Source organism: Pungitius pungitius, chromosome 17 (genome assembly GCF_949316345.1).
Source record: "Pungitius pungitius chromosome 17, fPunPun2.1, whole genome shotgun sequence".
Classification (NCBI taxonomy): domain Eukaryota; kingdom Metazoa; phylum Chordata; class Actinopteri; order Perciformes; family Gasterosteidae; genus Pungitius; species Pungitius pungitius.
In genome coordinates this window covers 3,909,073-3,932,185 of record NC_084916.1, presented here as the reverse complement: position 1 = coordinate 3,932,185, position 23,113 = coordinate 3,909,073, and the positions used below count along the sequence as shown (strand labels likewise).

The 23,113-nt window shown below is 43.1% G+C and overlaps 4 protein-coding genes across 4 annotated transcripts in view; 2 read left to right on the top strand and 2 right to left on the bottom strand.

Moving 5' to 3' along the window:
• Positions 1 to 4,980: 4,980 nt before the first annotated feature.
• LOC134107080 (uncharacterized) lies at positions 4,981 to 9,626 on the bottom strand. Its single transcript, XM_062558377.1, has 2 exons — positions 9,059 to 9,626; positions 4,981 to 7,166 (listed from the first exon to the last, which is right to left on the bottom strand). Exon 2 carries the CDS (start codon positions 7,147 to 7,149, stop codon positions 6,442 to 6,444), a length of 708 nt encoding a protein of 235 aa, XP_062414361.1. The 5' UTR covers positions 7,150 to 7,166; positions 9,059 to 9,626; the 3' UTR covers positions 4,981 to 6,441.
• Positions 9,627 to 12,309: 2,683 nt separating this feature from the next.
• On the top strand, positions 12,310 to 13,770 carry LOC134107083 (proteasome subunit beta type-7-like). Its single transcript, XM_062558380.1, has 4 exons — positions 12,310 to 12,434; positions 12,567 to 12,625; positions 12,905 to 13,056; positions 13,540 to 13,770. The coding sequence occupies exons 1-4, from the start codon at positions 12,416 to 12,418 to the stop codon at positions 13,649 to 13,651; spliced, it is 342 nt and encodes a 113-aa protein (XP_062414364.1). The 5' UTR covers positions 12,310 to 12,415; the 3' UTR covers positions 13,652 to 13,770.
• A 343-nt stretch (positions 13,771 to 14,113) lies between these two features.
• On the top strand, positions 14,114 to 20,327 carry LOC134107085 (proteasome subunit beta type-8-like). Its single transcript, XM_062558383.1, has 6 exons — positions 14,114 to 14,604; positions 14,825 to 14,966; positions 15,123 to 15,234; positions 18,251 to 18,380; positions 18,574 to 18,778; positions 19,763 to 20,327. The coding sequence occupies exons 1-6, from the start codon at positions 14,452 to 14,454 to the stop codon at positions 19,849 to 19,851; spliced, it is 831 nt and encodes a 276-aa protein (XP_062414367.1). The 5' UTR covers positions 14,114 to 14,451; the 3' UTR covers positions 19,852 to 20,327.
• A 1,784-nt stretch (positions 20,328 to 22,111) lies between these two features.
• Positions 22,112 to 23,113, bottom strand: part of LOC134107051 (H-2 class I histocompatibility antigen, Q9 alpha chain-like) — a 66,954-nt gene continuing 65,952 nt past the window's right edge. Inside the window, exon 6 of the mRNA XM_062558329.1 lies at positions 22,112 to 22,695. Within this exon, the coding sequence (XP_062414313.1) occupies positions 22,619 to 22,695 (77 nt within the window). The 3' untranslated portion in view covers positions 22,112 to 22,618. The remainder of the gene's footprint in view (positions 22,696 to 23,113) is intronic.

Below are 23,113 nucleotides of genomic sequence, written 5' to 3'. Positions count from 1 at the left end.
AGATGCCCTTTCTTCCTTGCTAGAGAAAACTAAAAAACAGCACTGAAGTAGCAGCTTTTCATGAGCAATATTATTTTTATTGTTTATATATTTTGAGAGGAGGAAAAATTGTTGAGTGTTTTATCACTCTTCCCTTTGCGCATAAGAATCAGCTCTGTTGGCAGGTTATCTAGTAGTTTTACCTTTTGATATTGATCAGAAAAAGTATATTTCATTGCTAATTCTTTTTGCTTTATATACTTTAGGTTCATGTTCAGGGTCTTTGACTTTAACACTTTAATTTGGACTGCATCAAAATCCCTAAAATATATCTAGTACACATTAAATTCAGCACTCTCAAGTCTCAGTCACCAAATAAACCTAATTACGAGAGTGTAAAATCCAAATTTTAATTTGCATAAATTGTCTCTTAGAGCAGTAGTGAATGATTTGTAAGAGAAAACGCTGACGGCGAGAGGTTGGTATAAATTACTTTTGTATTCATGATTATAAAATTGCATTGCCATGTGTGCTTCCATCAGACTCAGTCCAGGCTCTGCAAGGTTTCAAAGCTCGCTCTTGAGTTATGAATCAGGTGTCAGACAGACGCAGCCCGCCGGCTGCTTAAAGAAATGTTTTATCTAGTGGACTCTATTCGTGTGTAGGATATTGTTTTGGATCCACAGCAAACATACACTGTATATTTTACTGTATATTTGACTGGTCTTTCCTGGTCATATATAGATTCAAACAAGGGACTTCAATGACAGCAATTAATCGGCCATCGGTGTGACTTTCATTCCCGGGGCTGGGGCCTTCTGAGAAAGTGTCTCGCCTCTGCTGATGAGTCCACGAAGGCAAACAGCCCCCAGCAGACTATGTCAGCAGAGACGTGCGTTGAAACGTCCAGGGGGGGATAAGAGCCTCTCCCTCGGGACGGGTCGTTGCTCCTGCGGTTTTAATTCCATTGCTTTACAGTCAGAGCGCGGAAACTCATTCTCTTTGACACTTGAGATCCTCGCAGAACAGTGTACCACCTGGTAGTAAACAAAGCAATCTAACAAGAAGGCACTGAATCCGAATTATCACCCAAGGGAGGAAAAATGAAATGAATTTTCTGTTTTCTATGTAATGCTACTATTTGTCTGTCATGAATCACTTTCGTTTTTGCCTCCTGCTCTTCTGTCTTTATTCAATCTTTGGCTTCTGTGGTGCGCCTCCTGTCCAGCTGGCTCTTGCTCGGCTGAGGTGAAGTGGAAGGCATGCAGCCAGTCGCCTGAGATTGAGTCCAGAATATTTCCTGATGGACGAGGAGAGAGAGAAGGGCGGGGGCGGGGGGGGGGGGAGTGCGCCAGCGAGGAGCGACATTACATTTTCTCAAATCAAAGTTCTCTTTGTGTTATAGTTCGGCGGGAGCAGCTCTTTCATGGCAAATTCTGACTTATCGCTTATACCACTCATGCAGGCAAATAATAATAATAATGAATGCCAAGTGCACATTGTTCCTGGTGTGCACGGGTTGTGTGAGTGACGAATTTCTAAGAAAGCATCTAATAAATGCATCCAAGTGCTGAGGGAACGAATATTACCAATGACCTCATCATTTCCAAAATAATGGCTAGACTGGAACAAATACTTGGCCCCTAAAAATAAGTAACTAAAAGAACAAAAATTGCTTATCTAATACCCGACAGGAATACCAACTCACAAAAAAACCCTCTTTGGGGAGAAAGTTAAGAGAAATACATAAAGGACGGCAATTAGCTTTCGTCCCCAGCTTTTAACATCACATGGTGACAGGATGTTAATTTGTACAGTATTTATGATTTACATGACTATAAATTGTTATTGACTATAATGCATTCAGTTCACCTAACATACAAATGTAATATCTACTCTCACAATCATCACACAAACTACAATTCTACACTAAACATTACTACATGTAATATACTATACGCTAGGTGTGCACTTCTACTTAAATCCCTTCTTCTTAGAACAAAATACATCAGAGTAAACTATAAAAGCTGATTTACTTCACACTGTAACAGATTCTGTTCTTTGTTGGCAGCTGAATGAAAGATGGTGTATCTCAATTTAGGATAAAAGTTGATTCACCTCACATTCCCCCACTGGTAGGGGCTACCATCCACGATGGCACGTGCCCATGAGGATTATCCAACTCACACACCGCACGCAAGTTTATTTGGGGTATGTTTCCAACACAAATACGGTATTAATCTATGTTTTTAATTAGAATGACTGAGCCATAATTTGAAGCAGTGGGTCTCAACCTTTTTTTTAGTGACGTATTTCTTAAGGAATATTTCTTACAGTCAAGTGCTGTATGAATAAAGTAGGTACCCCTTAAGCAGTGCAAAGCTTTTTTTGGTTGAAAAAAACATGGTAATAGACAGCAGTGTTCCCTCTGAGTCTGATTTCTCAAACCGAAGCAACACTTTGGATGGGTTGCACCTTGTGGCCGTCTTTTCTGACAGGTGATAACAATGCGCCAGGTTGGGAAAAAGCATCTTGGTATGGAGGATGTTTTTTTTCTCCGGAAAAGAGCGTACAGAATGTCCAATTCAGTTAACGAATTTACACTTATTTAATATTTATTAAAAAACTATTTTTGTTCAAGGTTTTTAAAATGGATGTCAATTTTAAAATGTATATATTTAAAAGTCTCAAATACCCCTCGAAGTGCCTTCACGTGCCCCCAGGGGTACATGTACCCCCATTTGAGAAACACTGATCTAATGCATCCCCACATACTTGTATGTAATATTGTAAATACTATACACAGCACTTAATAGTATTAATACAGAAAACGCAAGTAATACAATTAAAGGCCAATGAAAATTGAAACAATAAATCATAATTTACATGACGTTTTATTTAAGTTGTGAATGATGTCAGATTTCAGAATCCTAAGACCATCAATTTGTTGGAATATGAATTCTTGGCTGACAGCTGCTGACGTCCTCTCTCCGTGGGGCTGGGGCGGGTGGTCTTGGGGTGACAGGTCTGGGACTCACCGGGGTTCTGAGAGGCATTCAGGGGTCTTTGGGGGGTCTGGGTCTGCTTGGCACGACGGCTAGGCTGACTTCTACTCTTAGCTGTCCCAGGAGTTAGACAAGTCTGGAGGAGTCTCTCCCTGTTAAACACAAACACAAGTGATGAAAACATTGAGCTCAACTACACAACCTTTAGATTGTTGGGTTGAATCTTTATTATCTTGATACTTCAGTAGTCTTAGTGAGGGATTACTTACTTGGCCCAGTGAAAGAAAGGCGCCAGCCGCTCTTCAGTCATCCATCCTTGTCATCTGGTCCTGCAGTCGTCCATCATTGTCATCTGGTCCTGCAGTCGTCCATCCTTGTCATCTGGTCCTGCAGTCGTCCATCCTTGTCATCTGGTCCTGCAGTCGTCCATCCTTGTCATCTGGTCCTGTAGTCGTCCATCCTTGTCATCTGGTCCTGCAGTTATCCATCCTTGTCATCTGGTCCTGTAGTCCTCCGTCCTTCTGATCTCTTCCTGTATTAGGCTCATTACTGTAAAAGAAACTTGAAAACCTTTTCTTAACATATGGGGGATATTACTTAAACGTTGTCTGGTTCAGTCACCTTCACCTTAATTTTCTTAACTATAAAAGAGACTTTCTGGAGACTTCTGTCTGGTATGCATGTTATTAAAAAGCATAGACTTACCTTTGTCTGAAAAAAACATCTAGACTACATGAATAAAAATACAACACAGAATAACAACCATCCCCTGTAACTTACCTCTGGCCTCTATGAATAGCATCAACTATTAATCAAAATTAAAATGTATAAAGAAGAGATAGTATCTGTGTGTGTGGGGGGGGGGGGGGGGGGTGCTGAGGCCGTGAAGTGGGGGGGGGAAAACCACCGGTAGCCATCTGCTGGGCTCTTCATTAAGAAGGGGCAGAGGCATGAAATGTAGGGATTTGACTCACTGTAGTCCTCTTCCCTGGTTCTCTTAGTGGAGGAGGAGCCTAGACATGAAGTGCAAGAGGCTGTGTCCACCTGGTCCTCGACACCGTCTCTTTGCCTTTTCACACTTACCTGCCCAGTGTCGTCCCTTTGCCTACTTGGAGGACACTCCTGACATCTGAAGGACTGGGATTAGTGCTTCGTCAGAACATTCCACAAGAGAAGGAAGTGGGGGCGATTGCACTGGATGCAAATTTATCAATCCATAAAGATATGCCTAAAAACTCTGCTGCAAGATGCTACCTATAGCCAACCTCGCTGAACACGGCGGAAGGCGGTTTTTACATCCTGCAGCAAGCAGAATGTCGCTGTCAATCAAGGTGCTGTTTTCAGCCAACTGCCAGTATGTTGTAGTCCTCTTCCTTGGTCATTTTAGTGGATGAGGGGCCTAGCCCTGAAGAACAAGGGACTGTCCACATGGTCCTCGACACCGTCTCTTTGCCTTTTCACACTTGCCCTGTGTTGTCCTCTTTTCTGCTTGGAGGACACTCCTGACGGAGTCAGCGCTTCTTCAGGACATCAATCCGAGTCGCTGTCTTCCGCCTGAGGCCAGTATCTTCTGTGTGTGGGAGGGGCGAGACCTGAAGTGGAGGGTGCTGAGTTCCTGTAGTCCTCTTCCCTGGTCCTCTTAGTGGAGCAGGGGCCTAGCCCTGAAGTGCAAGGGGCTGTGTCCACCTGGTCCTCGACACCGTCTCTTTGCCTTTTCACACTTACCTGCCCAGTGTCGTCCCTTTGCCTACTTGGAGGACACTCCTGACATCTGAAGGACTGGGATTAGTGCTTCGTCAGAACATTCCACAAGAGAAGGAAGTGGGGGCGATTGCACTGGATGCAAATTTATCAATCCATAAAGATATGCCTAAAAACTCTGCTGCAAGATGCTACCTATAGCCAACCTCGCTGAACACGGCGGAAGGCGGTTTTTACATCCTGCAGCAAGCAGAATGTCGCTGTCGATCAAGTTGCTGTTTTCAGCCAACTGCCAGTATGTTGTAGTCCTCTTCCTTGGTCATTTTAGTGGATGAGGGGCCTAGCCCTGAAGAACAAGGGACTGTCCACATGGTCCTCGACACCGTCTCTTTGCCTTTTCACACTTGCCCTGTGTTGTCCTCTTTTCTGCTTGGAGGACACTCCTGACGGAGTCAGCGCTTCTTCAGGACATCAATCCGAGTCGCTGTCTTCCGCCTGAGGCCAGTATCTTCTGTGTGTGGGAGGGGCGAGACCTGAAGTGGAGGGTGCTGAGTTCCTGTAGTCCTCTTCCCTGGTCCTCTTAGTGGAGCAGGGGCCTAGCCCTGAAGTGCAAGGGGCTGTGTCCACCTGGTCCTCGACACCGTCTCTTTGCCTTTTCACACTTACCTGCCCAGTGTCGTCCCTTTGCCTACTTGGAGGACACTCCTGACATCTGAAGGACTGGGATTAGTGCTTCGTCAGAACATTCCACAAGAGAAGGAAGTGGGGGCGATTGCACTGGATGCAAATTTATCAATCCATAAAGATATGCCTAAAAACTCTGCTGCAAGATGCTACCTATAGCCAACCTCGCTGAACACGGCGGAAGGCGGTTTTTACATCCTGCAGCAAGCAGAATGTCGCTGTCAATCAAGGTGCTGTTTTCAGCCAACTGCCAGTATGTTGTAGTCCTCTTCCTTGGTCATTTTAGTGGATGAGGGGCCTAGCCCTGAAGAACAAGGGACTGTCCACATGGTCCTCGACACCGTCTCTTTGCCTTTTCACACTTGCCCTGTGTTGTCCTCTTTTCTGCTTGGAGGACACTCCTGACGGAGTCAGCGCTTCTTCAGGACATCAATCCGAGTCGCTGTCTTCCGCCTGAGGCCAGTATCTTCTGTGTGTGGGAGGGGCGAGACCTGAAGTGGAGGGTGCTGAGTTCCTGTAGTCCTCTTCCCTGGTCCTCTTAGTGGAGCAGGGGCCTAGCCCTGAAGTGCAAGGGGCTGTGTCCACCTGGTCCTCGACACCGTCTCTTTGCCTTTTCACACTTACCTGCCCAGTGTCGTCCCTTTGCCTACTTGGAGGACACTCCTGACATCTGAAGGACTGGGATTAGTGCTTCGTCAGAACATTCCACAAGAGAAGGAAGTGGGGGCGATTGCACTGGATGCAAATTTATCAATCCATAAAGATATGCCTAAAAACTCTGCTGCAAGATGCTACCTATAGCCAACCTCGCTGAACACGGCGGAAGGCGGTTTTTACATCCTGCAGCAAGCAGAATGTCGCTGTCAATCAAGTTGCTGTTTTCAGCCAACTGCCAGTATGTTGTAGTCCTCTTCCTTGGTCATTTTAGTGGATGAGGGGCCTCGCCCTGAAGAACAAGGGACTGTCCACATGGTCCTCGTAACCGTCCCTCAGCCTTTTCTCACTTACCTGCCCTGTGTTGTCCTCTTCTTGGAGGACACTCCTGACGCGCTGTCAGCGCTTCTTCAGGACATCAATCCGAGTCGCTGTCTTCCGCCCACTGCCAGTATCTTCTGAATGTGGGTGGGGCTCGGCCTGAAGTGGAGGGTGCGAGGCCTGAAGTGGAGGGTGCCGAGTTCCTGTAGTCCTCTTCGGCTGTGTCCACATGGTCGTCCTCATCCCTCTGCCTCTTCCTACTTACCTGCCCTGCGTCGTCCTCTTCCCTGCTCCTCTTGGTGGACAATCCTGACGTCTGGGGAACTGGACTTGGCGCTTCTTCGGGAAGGTCCACATGTGAAGGAAGTGGGGGATGTTGCAGTAGTACAAACTGCAGGAAAGCTTCTTGTTGCATTTCTTCCGTAGGTGCCACCCAGTCCATCCAATCGTCCTCAGAAAGGGAGTCGCACACAGACATGGAGTCGTACCCAGAATCCTTCCCGTCCTCATCATCCTCTTCCTCCTCGTGGTGTTGCTCCTCCAGAAAATACAATGCTGCCTCCAGACCAAAGTGCATCAGTTGCCTGTCCATTGCCAACATGGGCCGCTCCTCTTCCTCCTCCTCTTCATCCTCCTCTTCATCCTCCTCTTCATCCTTTTCCTGCTCCTCGTTGTCATCCGGGAAGGCCAGGGGAATAAAATCAACTTCACCCACAGCATAACCTACCTCACCTACCTCATCCGAGGAGTTGAGGAGAACACCGTGGTCATCGCCGAGGGGGCAGGGTTGTGTGGGACGTTCCATGATGCAGGTAACACCAGCTTTAAGATAAAACATTTAAACTGTCAGGATTTCTCATTACATTAAATATTTCTGGATCACATCAGCAATAAAGTTTTGATTTGTAAAGAGCAGATCACTACAGTAACTATGACTGCAGGACCCAAGGAAGTCACTAACACACACAATGTAATGTAATTATTGTCCTCTACTGTCATTCTGTGTAAAAAAAAAAAACACGGTCAGGTTTCTAGTATTAAAAAGCTTTTTATCAGCCAGTTAGCGGGTCAACTAAGCCACTGTTCACGTTGATTCTGCAAGTGTGCGCACGTCATTGACTTGCAATAAACAGCGTGGACGTGTTTTATATGCAGTGCGTCAGTGAATCACGGCGGCATTGATACAACAATGAACTTCTTTAATTGATCACTCTTAATTCTACGAGTTGCACATCGCAGCGCGTGGAGGTGGTGCAGCACGCGCACATGCAGTCCCATACGGTTACTTAACAAATCGCTCTCGTCACCAGTAATCTGCGGTCACTGGAGGCAGTGCCTTCCGTATGCCATCATGAAATGTAAAAAAAAAAGATATATATATATATATGTGTGATCTGTGATACAAGTGTAATTATAAGATTACAATCAATCCAATGATTATTATGGGCAATATCGCTGAATTTGTGTATTTTCCTGTTCAAATACGTCAGCGACGAGCGCCTCTCGGATTGCGCAATCCCTCAAAAACCCGGATGACCTGCTCTGTTTTTGCTCAATTTGAGCACGTGCAATTAATGTCTCTATATGTCAACAATGTAATGTAATGGTTGTACACATATTTGTATATATAGTTAGCATCTGCTAGCTAAAACAATCAAGTAGCGAACGTCAAGTGCACATCATCCGTCCTTTAAGACTGAAAACGTACAGTCTGAATCGTACAGACCAAAGACGAGCAATAATGTCTCATACGACAAAGAGACCGAACTTAAAGACGACTTTTGTGCCATAGTGGTTGATGATCAAGAATATTGACATTAACTTGTGCATTCCAGGTCTCGTTGCAAGATATTCATTCACAGCGCTCATGACGTCGACCTGAATTGTCCTCTTTGGCTTAAAAAGGAGCCCTAAATTGATTACGAAAGCTCGCTTTCCCCAAACTCCTCATTTGCGCGTTTCTGGGATGTTTTTAGGCGATCGCCACCGAGCTAAAAACCAAAATGACAACCAACGGTAGCGAAAATTCACCGCAATGAAACAAGTACATTATGGCTCAAGTCAGTACACCCCGTGACTCACTCTCAACTAATCAGAAGGCTTGATTTCATCTACCCGTATACAATAGGGTATATGAAACATAACCAGTAGTCAATGTGCAAGCAGCCAGTTGAATGGTGAATTGATGCTACTACGTCACTGCTTGTCACTCTTATGAAAGGCATCGACCACGAGCAGAGTGCATTTCAATGTAAATATCAGAGAAATAGTGTACGGAGCATGTAACAACACATTCATAAGTACGTTTCAACCACGTGACGTACGTTGACTAGACCTGCACGTCGTGACGTCACACCTCAACCGTCTCCATGGACCCGGTGGTTTCCAAATAAAAACATTTATTGAGCGTTCCATGGCGTTCTGAGCGCCATCTTTTTTCACAAATTGCAATGTTAATCTTCGACAATTTGATACCCTCAAACCAAAATAACAGTGTTTTAAAACATCTACACTAATTGTTGACACACCCCAGAGATGTCCCGCGAGATGTAACACATCCCACCCCTCCAATAATCATTTTACACCGAGAAATCCTCGACTGAGTGTCTTTGTCCATCAAATCGTATTTCTTTCACCGTTAAACTCAATGTCTCGTACTCATTTGTAACATGGGGACCCTTCTGGGGTGCAAGGAGATCAAAACGTTGTCTTACTTGAACACTGAAGGTTCCAATCAGCCAACTTCCTTCAGCCGGTGGTCGTCCTCGATGCTCCGCCGCTCCTCCGCCGCTCCTGAGGGCCTGTTTCAGCCTCGTCTGTGCTCCACTAAAGATGTTATACAGTAGTTCACTTCTCCAACAATATCGGTATCCAGTAGAATCCGCTCAGTAGTCAAAAACTCAAAGGTTTTGTTCTCAGCAGTTTGCTTTCACGGGAGGTTTAAAGTTCGCGTTCAAGTCAAAGAGCAAAGGGAACGTTCAGAAAGTGCGCTGACCTTATATACCCTCGGTCGGGTCATCGTTCGGTTGCCATGGCATTTTACGGCGCGCGTGCGTGCGTGCGTGTTTCTACGTGCTCTCGTTTTTATTAAATATATATATCGATTTTTTATTTATTCCGGTATTATTTCGTTATTATTTCGTTCTGGCCATTCAATACAGTTTAATGAACATCTGTTTCTGCAACCTCCAAAAAAAACGACAACAGCGAAACATGTCGTTTTTACCTGTTTTATATCCGGTCTGCTGAACACAGGGAGACAAACATTTTAGTTGTTTATCATGCTATGTTGTGATCACAGCTTAAATAGTTGTTATTAACTGCAGCAGACCATAAATATTATTCAATAAATTGCCTTAAGGACTAAGTGGGAAGATGTTCAATGATATATAGGCCTACATGTGATTTCTTTTCATTACAAAGTCTGTCTTTTTAATAATGGAGGATTTATAGTGAGATTTAGATGAACCCACCAGAAATAAAACTGTTCAGATGCTACATAAAAAAATAATATCTTTTGAAATGAAGATAATGTATAACTGATAATATGATTTAATAAGCGTGTAGTGGCTAAGCCTAACTTAAAGCCACTGAGGGGCTGCGTAGACAGGCTAAAAGTAGGGTTTGACGCGCTGGCCACTGCACATGTTTCGTTCGGTAAAATAGACCCGCTTACGCCGTTGATTCTGTGTTTGAATATTTGGTTTATTTAGCACAATGTGGAGTCCATTTAGCTGTCACTTACAACCACGTATTGTGACAGAGAAAACTGTGTGCTCCTCCGTCTCGCAACACCTGCCACCTGGCTGAAAGTTCCCACCTAATAAAGCAAGTGCACCATGGTGACACCTGCTGGCTCAATTTTGTATCTTCCACCCAATGTCAATTAAAACTGGCTCCTACAAAGCGTAGTAAAATATTACATGGAATCTTACACGGAATCCATGGCAGCATCTAGATATGTATTTGTCCGTCTGTCTATCTATAAATCGATAAAACCAGAGGTATCACGTAACAAAGTACAAATACATTGTTACTTTACTTATGTAGATATTTTTACAACTTTTTACTTCTCGTTACATTTTCACGCAAATATCTGTACTTTCTACTCCTTACATTTTAAAAATAGCTTCGTTACTCCTATTTCATTATGTCATCGTTCAAAAACTAACACACACACAAAAAAAACTATCCGGATAAATCGCCTGAATTTGATTGTGGTTGGATGAGAAGCATAAACATTTACCATTCAAACACCCTTGGTTTGCACAATGTTTCCCCATCATTATGACAGCGGTGGTCTGAAGGCACCTTCCCACCGTGTTGTAACGGACTGTTTGTCCTTAATGGACATTTTTTTCCCCCTCTGTTACTTTTCCTTTTATACTTTTAAGTAGTTTTGAAACCAGTAATTTTATACTTTTACTTAAGTAAAAAGCTTGCGTTAATACTTCACTTTCTCCACAAGTATTTTTAAACCCTAGTATCTATACTTCTACTTGAGTAATGAATGTGAATCCTTCTGACTCCTCTGGTCAGCATTCATTGCGTGTGTATAGCTTTTTACAAATCAGATGAGGAAATAACCGAGAGAATTGCAAAGTGATGACATGGCAGTTTTAATCCATTTCTAAGCTTCTGCCTCTACTTAATTCTTAAGACACACTGAGACGTTATGTTTCTCACACTGCCGGCCAGCGAGCGGTGCCCTGCATCACCCTGAGTGAGCGAGAAAATGTGTCTGTGTGGGAACTAAGCTGACATTGCTCCCTACCAATTTGGCCCTCTGGTTCAGCAACATGGGTGAGGTATTCATGAAAAACATGCTCACACTGCTCCATTGCAGAAGGCTCAAGGGGCTCTTGTAAAACCCCTGGTAACACACATCTTTCATTGCACAGTTTTTGATGCAATTAGATTTAGATTTGTCCTTATCCAAGCTTAGATGCATGAGGGACAATGTCGCGCCTGTTTCACTGCTGCAGCCGCACGCCGATCCGCCTGTGAGTCGCCCAATCCATCCCATCCTCACTCGGGAACAACATCCCAAGATACTTGAACCCCTTCACTTGCGGTAGACAGTGCCCCCCCCGCAGAGAGCGATACACCTGCTTCCAGCAGAGCACCAGAGCCTCAGATTTGGAGGCGGTAACCCTCATCCCTGGCGCTTCACGGACCACATCACGTTTTGAAATATGTGAAATTAGACAGTTTGATCCGTAGGGTGGCCGAACTCTATTTTGCTTGGTATTGTTGTTTTTCCAGCTATCAACTAGTTCAATTTTTTTTTTTTTAACCACTGGCGCTGCAGGCTTTCTTTTACTCTCCATCGACTTTCTGGCAGCCGTCGTAGTTTAGAGGTGTTTGATCACTTCCCCCTGCGCCAATAATTCATTTGACTCAGGAAACCAAAGCAAGACTGCTTTCTTAAACAGAATGGATATTTCTAATGGCTCTGTGGTCAGAGCTGCTTGGAGCTGAAAACATCCCTGTGGGTTGAGGATTGTTTTTTTGTTCTCACTGCCTGATAAGTGTCCCAAATCCCTGATCACAATCCCTGCTGGCGAGTCAGCTGCTGCATGTCTGACCGGGTGTGACTTCAAAAAACAGCAGGTGGTCTACCTCAGCAAACACAGGGTCCGACTCGAAAGTTGTTTTGAGAGTTCAATTACTTGCAAGATAAAGTAACAACAATTCAGCCTCTAAAATGTTAATGTTTCTCTAAATCTATTTAATTGTCTTGTTAATTTCTTATTTGTGTTGTTGTGCTTTACTGCCAAGACAGAATTGCTCTGTGAACATTGTGCATTGAGGGCTTGAAAACGCTACAGAGGACAATAATTGGCTGTAAATCTGAACTAATAGTCATGCAGCAATTGTACAGATTTGTGTAGCACATGAGCTCGTATCCACAGGTGCGTGAATGAGTTCAAGTACCCGTTAAAAACCCCGTTCTGATCTGTGTGCTCCTCAGGTATCACGGCCAAATTGGGGCCAGTCTCATACTGGGAGGAGTAGATTGCACTGGGAACCACCTGTACACGGTGGGGCCGTACGGCAGCGTGAACACGATGCCTTACCTTGCAATGGGTACCTACGAGATAGAAGGATATTCTCTAAGCATCGTGGCTCCAGAACATTCAGCATTTGGAATAAGATTTGAATCTGCTGTATTTATTCATTGGATTCCTTCTCAGACCTCATGTCTGTTTCATCCTGCAGGCTCTGGGGATCTGGCTGCTTTGGGGATTCTAGAGGACGGGTACAAACCCGACCTGGAGGTACGCCTCCTGGACACCTGTTACACACTGTGACAAGGATTGATAGTCAGGATCATTTACACACCATCACAACGTTATTTCACTTACTTTTGGTCATCTTTAACTTAATAATTGGCATAAAGTGGGATTGTAGGTCAAATAATCAGGTACATGCAAACAATATGGAAAATGTTTTTAAAAAATGATTCCTGTCACAATTGAATGACAAAATAGAAAAACTGTTTGGGTATTTGGGGAGTTTCTCTCTGTCATTTCCCTGAATTCTTGTAACTCTCCCAGCTGGACAAGGCCAAGGAGCTGGTGCGTACCGCCATCCACGCAGGAATCATGAATGACCTCGCCTCAGGCAACAACATCGACATCTGTGTCATCACCAGAGAAGGAGCGGACTACATCAGGCCGTACCAGGTGTCAGAGTACAAAGACAAAAGGTAGGAGTGTGACTGACTTCTGCTGTATGGATCGATTCTTAAAGGAGCTGTGAGTAGGATTTAGTCTCTTGTGACGAGGCTGTAGATTGTTTCCCCTTCCTTTCCAAGTGAGTCAATGATGTAACAACAAGGACGGCTCCATAGAGCCAGTATTCAGTCTGTAGAAACATGGCTGTGCATGAAACTCCATGAAGAGGAGCCGCTCCTGTAGATGTGAAGGGCTCATTCCAAGCTTAATAAAACACACGATTCTTAGCTTTAGGTGATGATACTTTAATGAAAATATGCTATGAATATTACACTGAATTTATTTTCATTAATACCTCTAATCCTACACACTGCTCCTTTAAAAAGAGATTATGTTGAACCATGTGTACAAATAAGGTTTCCCTCTCAGAGTGGTAGATATCATTCTGTATGTCATTATACACATAATACTTTTTAGTTATTGAATCCCTCTAACCATCCATTCTTCTATCCTAGGAAAACAAAATACAAATATGGTGCAGGTACAACAGCGGTTCTGACGGAGAAAGTAGTTCCTGTAAAGCTGGAGGTTGTAGAGGAGACTGTGCAGCGGATGGATACAGCTTGATCTGTGATGCAGTCACACCTTAAAACAACACATTTAGCAGAAAAGTGAATAAATGTCTTTTTTTCACTTAAAAAATAAAATGCAAGCCGTGAAAACCATTTAATGAACATTGTCATGGTTTCTATTCTTCACTGTGAGGTGACAGAAATGCATGAAACAGACTGTTTCGTCTATTGTATTTCAGACCAGATGAAAAAAATATAAAATGTGGCAAAATAATTCAAATTGAATGAAAATCTATTCCATCCCTCGCTGTTTATTTTCATGTTTTGAAATGATCTGCTAAATGTATTATTAATTTCAAGCCTAAAGCAGTGTATTTATTTATAATAATATTCCATCAACCCGACTACAGTAGATACAGCGTATTGTTATAAATATGAATTTCAAACACGCATTGATGACGTCATTACACCTCCGCTGCTGGGTTCAAACCTGATCGCTGCATTTCGCTCAGTAACTGATGACGAAACATAAACAGAGCTCTCCTATTGGTCGATGCAAGATGTATGCATGATTGTTTTTATTAACAGTAAGATTCTAACCACAGTTTTCTCTTATATGTTTAAATCGGGTTTTAAGTTATATAATGTTCATCTGAATGTATTCATGTAAACTTGTTGGTTTTATGTAGTTATCTGGTTCTTTTAGCATGCAGGGCTACAATAAAACAGCTTTTAAACCCTTTCACTTTCGAATTCATCGTCCCTTCCCAGGAAGTTATCCGTGACGCTTCTTCAGACACCTTCGTCATTCAGGAAAACTTAAGAGCAGAATATAATTCCAATATAGTTGGATACATGATGGCTCTTTTCCAAGTATCTGGTTTTAAGTCTTATGCTGAACTCCGTGAGCAGATTCTTCCAGCCAGACAGACGCATCTCTTGGACCGAACCAACCACTACAACTTCGGGACCAGAACTCAGGAATTTGCTGTCCCTCTGGGTGTAGACGTGAGTATCATTTCACCGAGTTTTGCTACGAAATGAAAAGTCGCCATCGTATCAGGTGACCCTGATGCAACAAGCGTGACGCGTCAGACGCGCTGTGGTTCAACGTCTTTTACGCGTCTGTGGTGCACGTGCGCTTCTCATGCAGCTTCAGATGATGCATTCACCTTAACAGTTACTGTGGGATAATATAACATGTATGATATTCCACTTTCTATTTCAGCCTTCAGGGTTTCTCAGAACCTGTAACCGTGATGGTGGTGTGAGTATAGACCTGAACCACGGGACGACCACCCTGGCCTTCAAGTTCAAACATGGAGTCATTGTGGCTGTGGACTCCAGAGCCTCAGCAGGCCGTTACTTGGGTAGACACGTTTTTATTCCTTACGCATCATATCAAAGATGTGTGCAGCTTTGAAATGTAACACAGAGGAACATGGAGTCATACAAAGTAAATGAGGCAACAAGAGTAACTCTAATTACAAAATGTCTTCTTTACACAAATGTGTCCCGCTCTGCAGCATCCAACGACGTCAACAAGGTGATAGAGATCAACCCCTACCTGCTGGGCACCATGTCGGGCAGCGCTGCAGACTGCCAGTACTGGGAGAGACTCCTGGCCAAAGAATGCAGGTCCGTCTGCAGTGGTTTGAACATCAATGTGTCCCCTCTGACATCTAATTCAATTCAATTCAATTCAATTCATTTTATTTTGTATAGCCCAAAATCGCAAATTACAAATTTGCCTCAGAGGGCTTTACAGTCTGTACACATGCAACATCCTCTGTCCCGAAACCCTCACATCGGCACAGGAAAAACTCCCCAAAATATGAAAAAAACCCTTCAATGGGGAAAAAAGGGAAGAAACCTTAGGGAGAACGTCAGAGGAGGGATCCCTCTCCCGGGATGGACAGACTGCAATGGATGTCATGTGTACAGAATCAACAATGTAAAAGATGTACAATACATTCAATTTCTCTAACTGAAATGATACAAGTAATTGCAAGTAGCAGAAGAGGTGTACGGCAGGACCACTGCAGGGACAACCTCCATCAGATCGAACCACCATCCACAGAGGCTTCTGTGGGGAGGGAGAGCAGAAAGATGTTGGTTTTTGATGACAGTAATATGAATCATATTTAAAGTAATGATGATGGCAGTAGCAGGTGTCAGCAGAGCCATGAGCCAGGAGTCAGAACCGGGGTCCGCACGAAACTATGATCCACGGAGACCTGCTAGGCGAGAAAGCACAAAAAACTCCCGGAAAGAAGCTTAATTAGTGATGTACATTAATAAAGCATGGATGATTGTGGGAGGAGAGAGTGAGAGTGAGAGAGGGGCTCGGTGTGTCCTAAGAAGTCCCCCGGCAGTCTAAGCCTAGAGCAGCTTAACTAAGGGCTGGTCCAGGCTAACCTGAGCCAGCCCTAACTATAAGCAATATCAAAGAGGAACGTTTTAAGCTTTATCTTAAATGAACTGACCGAGTCTGCCCCCCGGACTGAAAGTGGAAGCTGGTTCCACAAAAGAGGAGCTTGATAACTGAAGGCTCTGGCCCCCATCCTACTTTTTAAAACTCTAGGAACCACAAGTAGCCCAGCATCTATGGAGCGTAGATGCCTTGTAGGACAATACGGTGTAACAAGCTCTTTAAGATAAGACGGTGCCTCACCAGCAAGTGCCTTGTAGGTGAGGAGAAGTACCTTAAATTCTATTCTTGATTTAACAGGAAGCCAGTGCAGAGAAGTTAATACAGGAGTTATATGATCCCATTTCTTAGTTCTTGTTAATACACGTGCTGCAGCATTCTGAATCAGTTGGAGAGGTTTAAGCGATTTACAAGAGCAGCCTGATAACAAAGAATTACAGTAATCCAGTCTAGAAGTAACAAATGCATGAACTAGTTTTTCTGCATCACTTTGAGACAGGAAGTTCCTGATTTTTGATATATTCCGTAGATGAAAAAAGGCAGTCCTTGAAGTCTTCTTTATATGAGAGTTGAAGGACATATCCTGGTCGAAGAGAACTCCAAGATTTCTGACGGTGCTGTTGGATACCAGAGCAATTCCATCCATAGAGACTGTATCACGTGACAGCTGACTTCGAAGGCGCTCTGGGCCTATCATGATAACTTCCGTTTTTTCCGAGTTTAACATCAGGAAGTTGCAGGTCATCCAGGTTTTGATGTCTCCAAGACAGTCCTGAAGTCTAACAAGTTGGTTGGTGTCTTCTGGCTTGATCGATAGATACAGTTGAGTATCGTCTGCATAACAATGGAAGTTTATGCGGTGTTTTCTGATAACGTCGCCCAAAGGAAGCATGTACAGGGTAAATAGAATCGGTCCAAGCACAGAACCTTGTGGGACTCCGTGACCAACATTCGTGGTCCTCGATGATTCACCGTTCACAAACACAAACTGGGATCGATCCGATAAATAAGATTTAAACCAGCTGAGTGCAGTTCCTTTGATGCCAATCAAGTGTTCCAGTCTCTGCAGCAGGATACGGTGATCGATGGTGTCAAATGCAGCACTGAGGTCCAGCAATACAAGAAAAGATACAAGTCCTTGGTCCGATGCAAGTAGAAGATCATTTGTAATTTTCACCAGTGCCGTTTCTGTGCTGTGATGCATTCGAAATCCTGACTGGAAATCCTCGAACAAAGCATTGTTTTGTAGAAAGTCACATAATTGATTCGCGACAGATTTCTCCAGGATCTTAGCGAGGAAGGGAAGATTAGAGATGGGTCTGTAGTTAGCCAACACCTCTGGAGCTAGGGTAGGTTTCTTCAGAAGAGGTTTAATTACAGCTACCTTGAAGGACTGTGGTACATGTCCTGTCAACAAAGACAGATTCATAATATCCAGTAGGGATGTGCTAATTAACGGAAAAACTTCCTTAAGCAGCTTAGTTGGAATCGGATCCAGGAGACAAGTGGAAGAGTTGGATTTCAAAATTGTAGAAGTCAGTTGATCAAGGTTGATGGAAGAGAAACCATCCAAGTAGGTATCAGGGCCCACGGCTGCGTCCAAGGATCCTACATCCGCGGACGGGTTGGCTCCGGTTGGGGGTAGTAGACCATCAATTTTCTCTTTGATAGTCAGAATCTTATTATTGAAGAAGTTCATAAAGTCGTTACTACTGAGGTCCACAGGAATCTAATGCTCTGTGTGTCTGTGTATTTGACTGTCTGCATACTAAATGTGTTCCATGCAGAGTTGAGTAAAGTATCTGGTCTAGGAAAGAAACCGGAGAACATTCTCATGAGTGTGTGAAGACATGAATGTGTGAGGACACGAGTGTGAGGACATGAGTGTGTGAAGACATGTAGTAACGCATCAAAACACAAATTAAAACCAAATGACTAAATTATATTAATATAAATGTAGCCACAGTAATTGTATCATAAATGTGTTGTTTCTGTTCATTGTTGAGATTCAAACAGACACAAAGGTCGACTTGGACTCGAAGCCGAACAGATCCCTGACTTTACAAAAAACGTCCATAAGCCAAAGATAACAACAACAGGGTCAATGATGCAGTGGTGATGTTTTGGACGGACATGGATGTAAAATGGAACATGACAGGTCGACCCTGGAAACAACCCTGATGGATGTTTCTATTGATTGGTTTCATGACTTGGTCCCTCCAGGCTCTACAGGCTGAGGAGCAACCACAGGATCTCTGTGGCTGCTGCCTCCAAGCTGCTGTGCAACATGATGCTGGGCTACAGAGGCATGGGCCTCTCTATGGGAAGCATGATCTGTGGATGGGACAAAGAGGTGAGCTGTGGCTTTGAGTCTCACCGTCTGGGCCCAAACATGAGAATCCTTTTTCTTCCACTTCCTGTGAAGCAGAGCCTAGAAATACAAATGTCCTCACCTCACTGCACTAGATGATTTAGAGGTTGTCTTCTGAGGCACAATGTTAAATGTGGATCTTTTATGCTCCTGTTGGATGTCTCTGTGTCTCCAGGGTCCCGGTCTGTACTACGTGGACGACCAAGGGACGCGTCTGTCCGGCCACATGTTCTCTACCGGCTGTGGGAGCAGCTACGCCTACGGCGTGGTGGACAGCGGCTACAGGGAGGACATGACGGTGGACGAGGCGTATGAGCTGGGACGCCGGGGCATCGCTCACGCCACACACAGGGACGCCTACTCTGGAGGGGCGGTCAACAGTGAGTCCACTCTGGTTTCCATCTAGCAGACAGCAACATCCGTCTCACATTGTCTCCGTCAGTCCTCTTTGGTCCAGACTGGTGTCTCCACTATTGGACGGGTTACTGGGACGTTTCAGGACTAATTGTGTCCCTTTGGTGATCCTCTGACCTTCTATGTATCACCATCAAAGGGTCAAAAGGTCAACTTGTCCTTTAGTTTACGATAAATTACCTCAAAACTAAGAACATTTTCATGTAATTCTTTGCACTTTAGTGGTAAACAAAACCATTGACAGACTAGAGAGAATCAAACCATAAATAACAGTGATCATTATTAAATGAAATAACCAAAGGGAATCATTATTGATCTGTCCAGTCTGCAGCATTTTGCTCTTTAATTATGAATGAAACTATTCTTACTTAAACATTCCATAAATTCCCTTTTTATCATCTCTGCTCACTCACTTTCATAACCGCAGTAGGACAACAATTTACATCGATTTTCACTGCAAATTCAGTATTTCCTCGATTCAGTATCAAGAAAACGTTCATTCAAGTTGCTTAAAATAAAATATATTATGTACAACTGACTAAAGGTTTCAGCCTAACGTTGTAACAGCAATGATCCTCTGTGGTTCCTCACTTCACAACAGAAATATACAGTTTTTTCTGTTTTTCAAAGAGTTATAAAACTGTATGCTATGACTGTCGATTTGTGTTCCATTATAAAGTAGCAAATAGAAGAAATATAATAAATGAACCTCATTAAACAAGAACAAGCTGATGCTGATGAGTCGACCTATAAACTCACACGTGTTTGATGTCGTTCTCGTCTTCCTCTCACACTCATTTCACGTCTCTACTGATACCTGCAAAGAGATGCATCAGAAATAAGGGAGGAGAGCCATGCAGAGTATGTAGCCATGGTCTGTGACCACTGGAAACATCTGTGTCCTTATGTGTACATTGGAGTAATGTGTGTGTGTGTGTGTGTGTGTGCAGTGTACCACATGCAGCAGGACGGCTGGATAAAGGTGTGTAAGGATGACGTCTCCGAGCTGATCCACCGCTACAGGAAGGGAATGTTCTGAATGCTCAGCACTCTGAACACACTGATGATGCGTTTCTTTCCAGAAGCTTCTTTGTGCACTTTTCTAGTAGTGATTTTGGAGATGATCCCACTGATGTCTCACAGCAGAGAAATGCTCTCCAAACGTTTCTTTCCTTCCACATGGACCTGAAGTCTACAGGACCAAAGTGTCACTAAACTGCTGAGCTCATTGTGTGCTGTTTGTTGCTAGTGATGTAATGCAGGTGCTGTGTGTGTTGGTTCTCACATGCTTCTGTGTACTAGTGTGTTCTTTGTGTTGACCACACATGCTGTTTAAAATACTTTCACCAACACAACACAACAATCCCAAATACAGCCCTGCTGTCCTGTGATGATTGACATGAACCAACCAAGAGGGAAATTGAGTGAGTGGGTCACATGTTGATGAAAATTAGAAGATTTAGATCTTAAGGCCTTTTTATTCTTTCCTCTTTCACTTTTTCAGTCCTTTTACTGTCAACCACATTATTTCCTTCAAAGAAATCCTGTTGTCAAAGTACAATAAATCATTTTTCAAATAAATATTCTATGATAAATTATTTTAGATGCCTGGTGTGACGGTGACGTCATTTTGTTTTATTATTGATGGGCATGAAATGTAATTAAAACATACAGGAAGTGTTGAATCTTTCCAGAACTAAAGCTGTTAGGTGACATGTTCAAAGCTCTCGTGTTCCTGATGATGACAGTCTGACTATTAAATACTTATTATTAAATGATCCGGGTCATATCACAGGGCAATTTATTCATATTTACGTTGATTACATATTCATAGTTTAATGTATAATGGAACGATGACATCATTGTGAGAACGGCTGTGATGTCATCGGTTTCCAGGCAGAACCAAACACTTTTGACAAAGGAAGTATATTGGTCTGTATGAAAAAAGGTTAAACGTCTTAATCTTCACAGGTCTGTGAGTATGTTTGTTTTCTTTACCTTACGTTCAACTTTAAAGGTCCCAGGATTCTAGCAGTGAAGAAATAAACAATTTTCTTTATATAGAAAAATGGAAAGGCCCTGCAAAGATTTGTTGTTCAAATATATGAATGTATACATACATATTAGTATTTCATAATGTAGGCATAACATATACGTACATACATCAATGAGATGTATTTAAAAGAGCAACAGAACCTCCTGACTTTATAAAGTCATCAGTTGCCGGGCAGATTCCAGTGCAACAAGTTTGTAAAGAAGCAAACTGAGGACAAAGAGCAGGAAGACACATGATGAGCAATCACAAATAACATGAATCACTTGTATCATTTCTTCATATAGAAATAAATATTACATACATTATATATATATATATATATATATATTCTTACTTAACAAAGCAGCAAATTATACAGGAGAGAAACCTAAATAATGTTATTGTCACAGCAGTTGAAGCGTTGTTACTTTAGGACGCCATAGTGTGTGACCTCCCAGCAGAGAAGCCTGGAGGAGTAACTGGTGTGTGTTTTCTCAACTAGGCGGAGACGCAGACCTTGGAGAACCCTTGACTCAGTCAAGTTTCTTGTTTAATGAAAAGTTAAATCCTCTTCAGATATTTGAAGAATCACTGCTTTGCTCCAACAATGTTTACTCTTCTTGCTCTTTTGTTGGACGTCTACAGGTCAAAGACTCGTCCATTTGTCCTCAGAGACAACAGAGGACACTGAATATTCACATCATTGTAGATTCTCCAACCACAACATGTGCTGATAAGACTCAGGATTTAGAAATGTTACTCTGTTATAATAAAATGATCTCAGGTGATGAGAGTCTTCCATCTGCAGCAACTCCCACATGCTTTAAAGCAGTAAAGTGAAGAACCTCACGTTTAGAGGTCAAAGGGCAGCAACAACATGCATGTGATTGTGGCTGCAGTCACAGAGGGGAAGCACATGGAATCACAACAACACAAACATCTGGAGCAGTGGAGCATTTATTGAAGAGCAAGACAAAGGAACAAAAAGGGAAAATGGAGCCGCTTCATCTACAAAACCACAAGTGATTTAGAGCTTTACTGTTCAACTCCCACGAAAACAAGAAGAAACACGTCCATCGATCCTAAACAGCAGTAAGAAATTTTAAACTACATTTCAATCAATTACATGATTCAACCAGAAACCCAAACAGCAGAAGCATCAAAGAGTAAATCTGGTGGATTAGTTTGAGATGAACACACTCGTAACAAAGAGAAAACTAAATAATTTACCACAAACTACTTTGACTCCATTTGGATAAAGATGTGTTAGTGAGTTCCTAGAAGTTAATGTAAGAGCTTTAAATATCAGACTGTAACAGCTGGGTTACTAGGGGGGAACGTAATGACCCACAGACACCTGTTCACCGTTGGTAATGGTCTTTATTATTTCTCCGGCTTGCTCTCGCCCCCACACTTCTCCCACTCGCTCCAGTCTCCCTCTTAAATACAGGGAAGCATTTCCTCAATTGGCCTCAGCTGGAGGTTCATCACCTCCAGCTGTCACCATTCCCCGAGCCACTCCCCCTCTCTCCTCCTCGGCAGCCGAGCCGAAACCACGCCCGCCACCACACAGACTTTATCTGAGGAGCTGATGTGAAGCTTTGTGTGTCTTTCTCTTAATAATCTCTCATATCTTTGTTGTAGAAAAAGTCAAAGAGTGTCTTTACATGAGAAGCTCCTTGTGCTCATACTGAGGGAAGCTTTGTGAAGCAGCAGCTGGGAATAGTTCATGTCCCACGTGGAGCTACTCACTGTGTGCAGGACGCTGACTTCAAGCTTTAGGATTCAGTTCCTCAGCGAGCTCAGAGCCTTCAATAGAAGAACGGAGTTTGTCTGAAGAGCGTTTGGCTGGAAAAAAAAGGAAAGAGAATTTTAGGGTCAGTGTTCTAACGGCTTCCTCCCAGTAGATACAATCTCAGTTTTTTATACCTATTTTCTCTTAAAATTACTATCTGATGAATGTGTAGAAACAACATCAACAACATTTAAGTGTCTGTCTACAAAACAAGTTTTGTCTTAACGTAGTATTGTCTAAAAGGTAAATTATACTAAACATATGAAGTATATAAGCTAATATGATTTAATAACATGTACATAGTAATACATCTTACAAAGATATGAATTTGCTTCTTCTAGTGATGACATCATGACATCATGTGACTGATGAAAAGCATCAACTCAAAGCCTAAAATCAAATGCTCCTCAACACTGGTCTCTGATTGGCTCTCTCACCGTTCCTATTTCTCTTTGTAGGTAATGTGGGTCG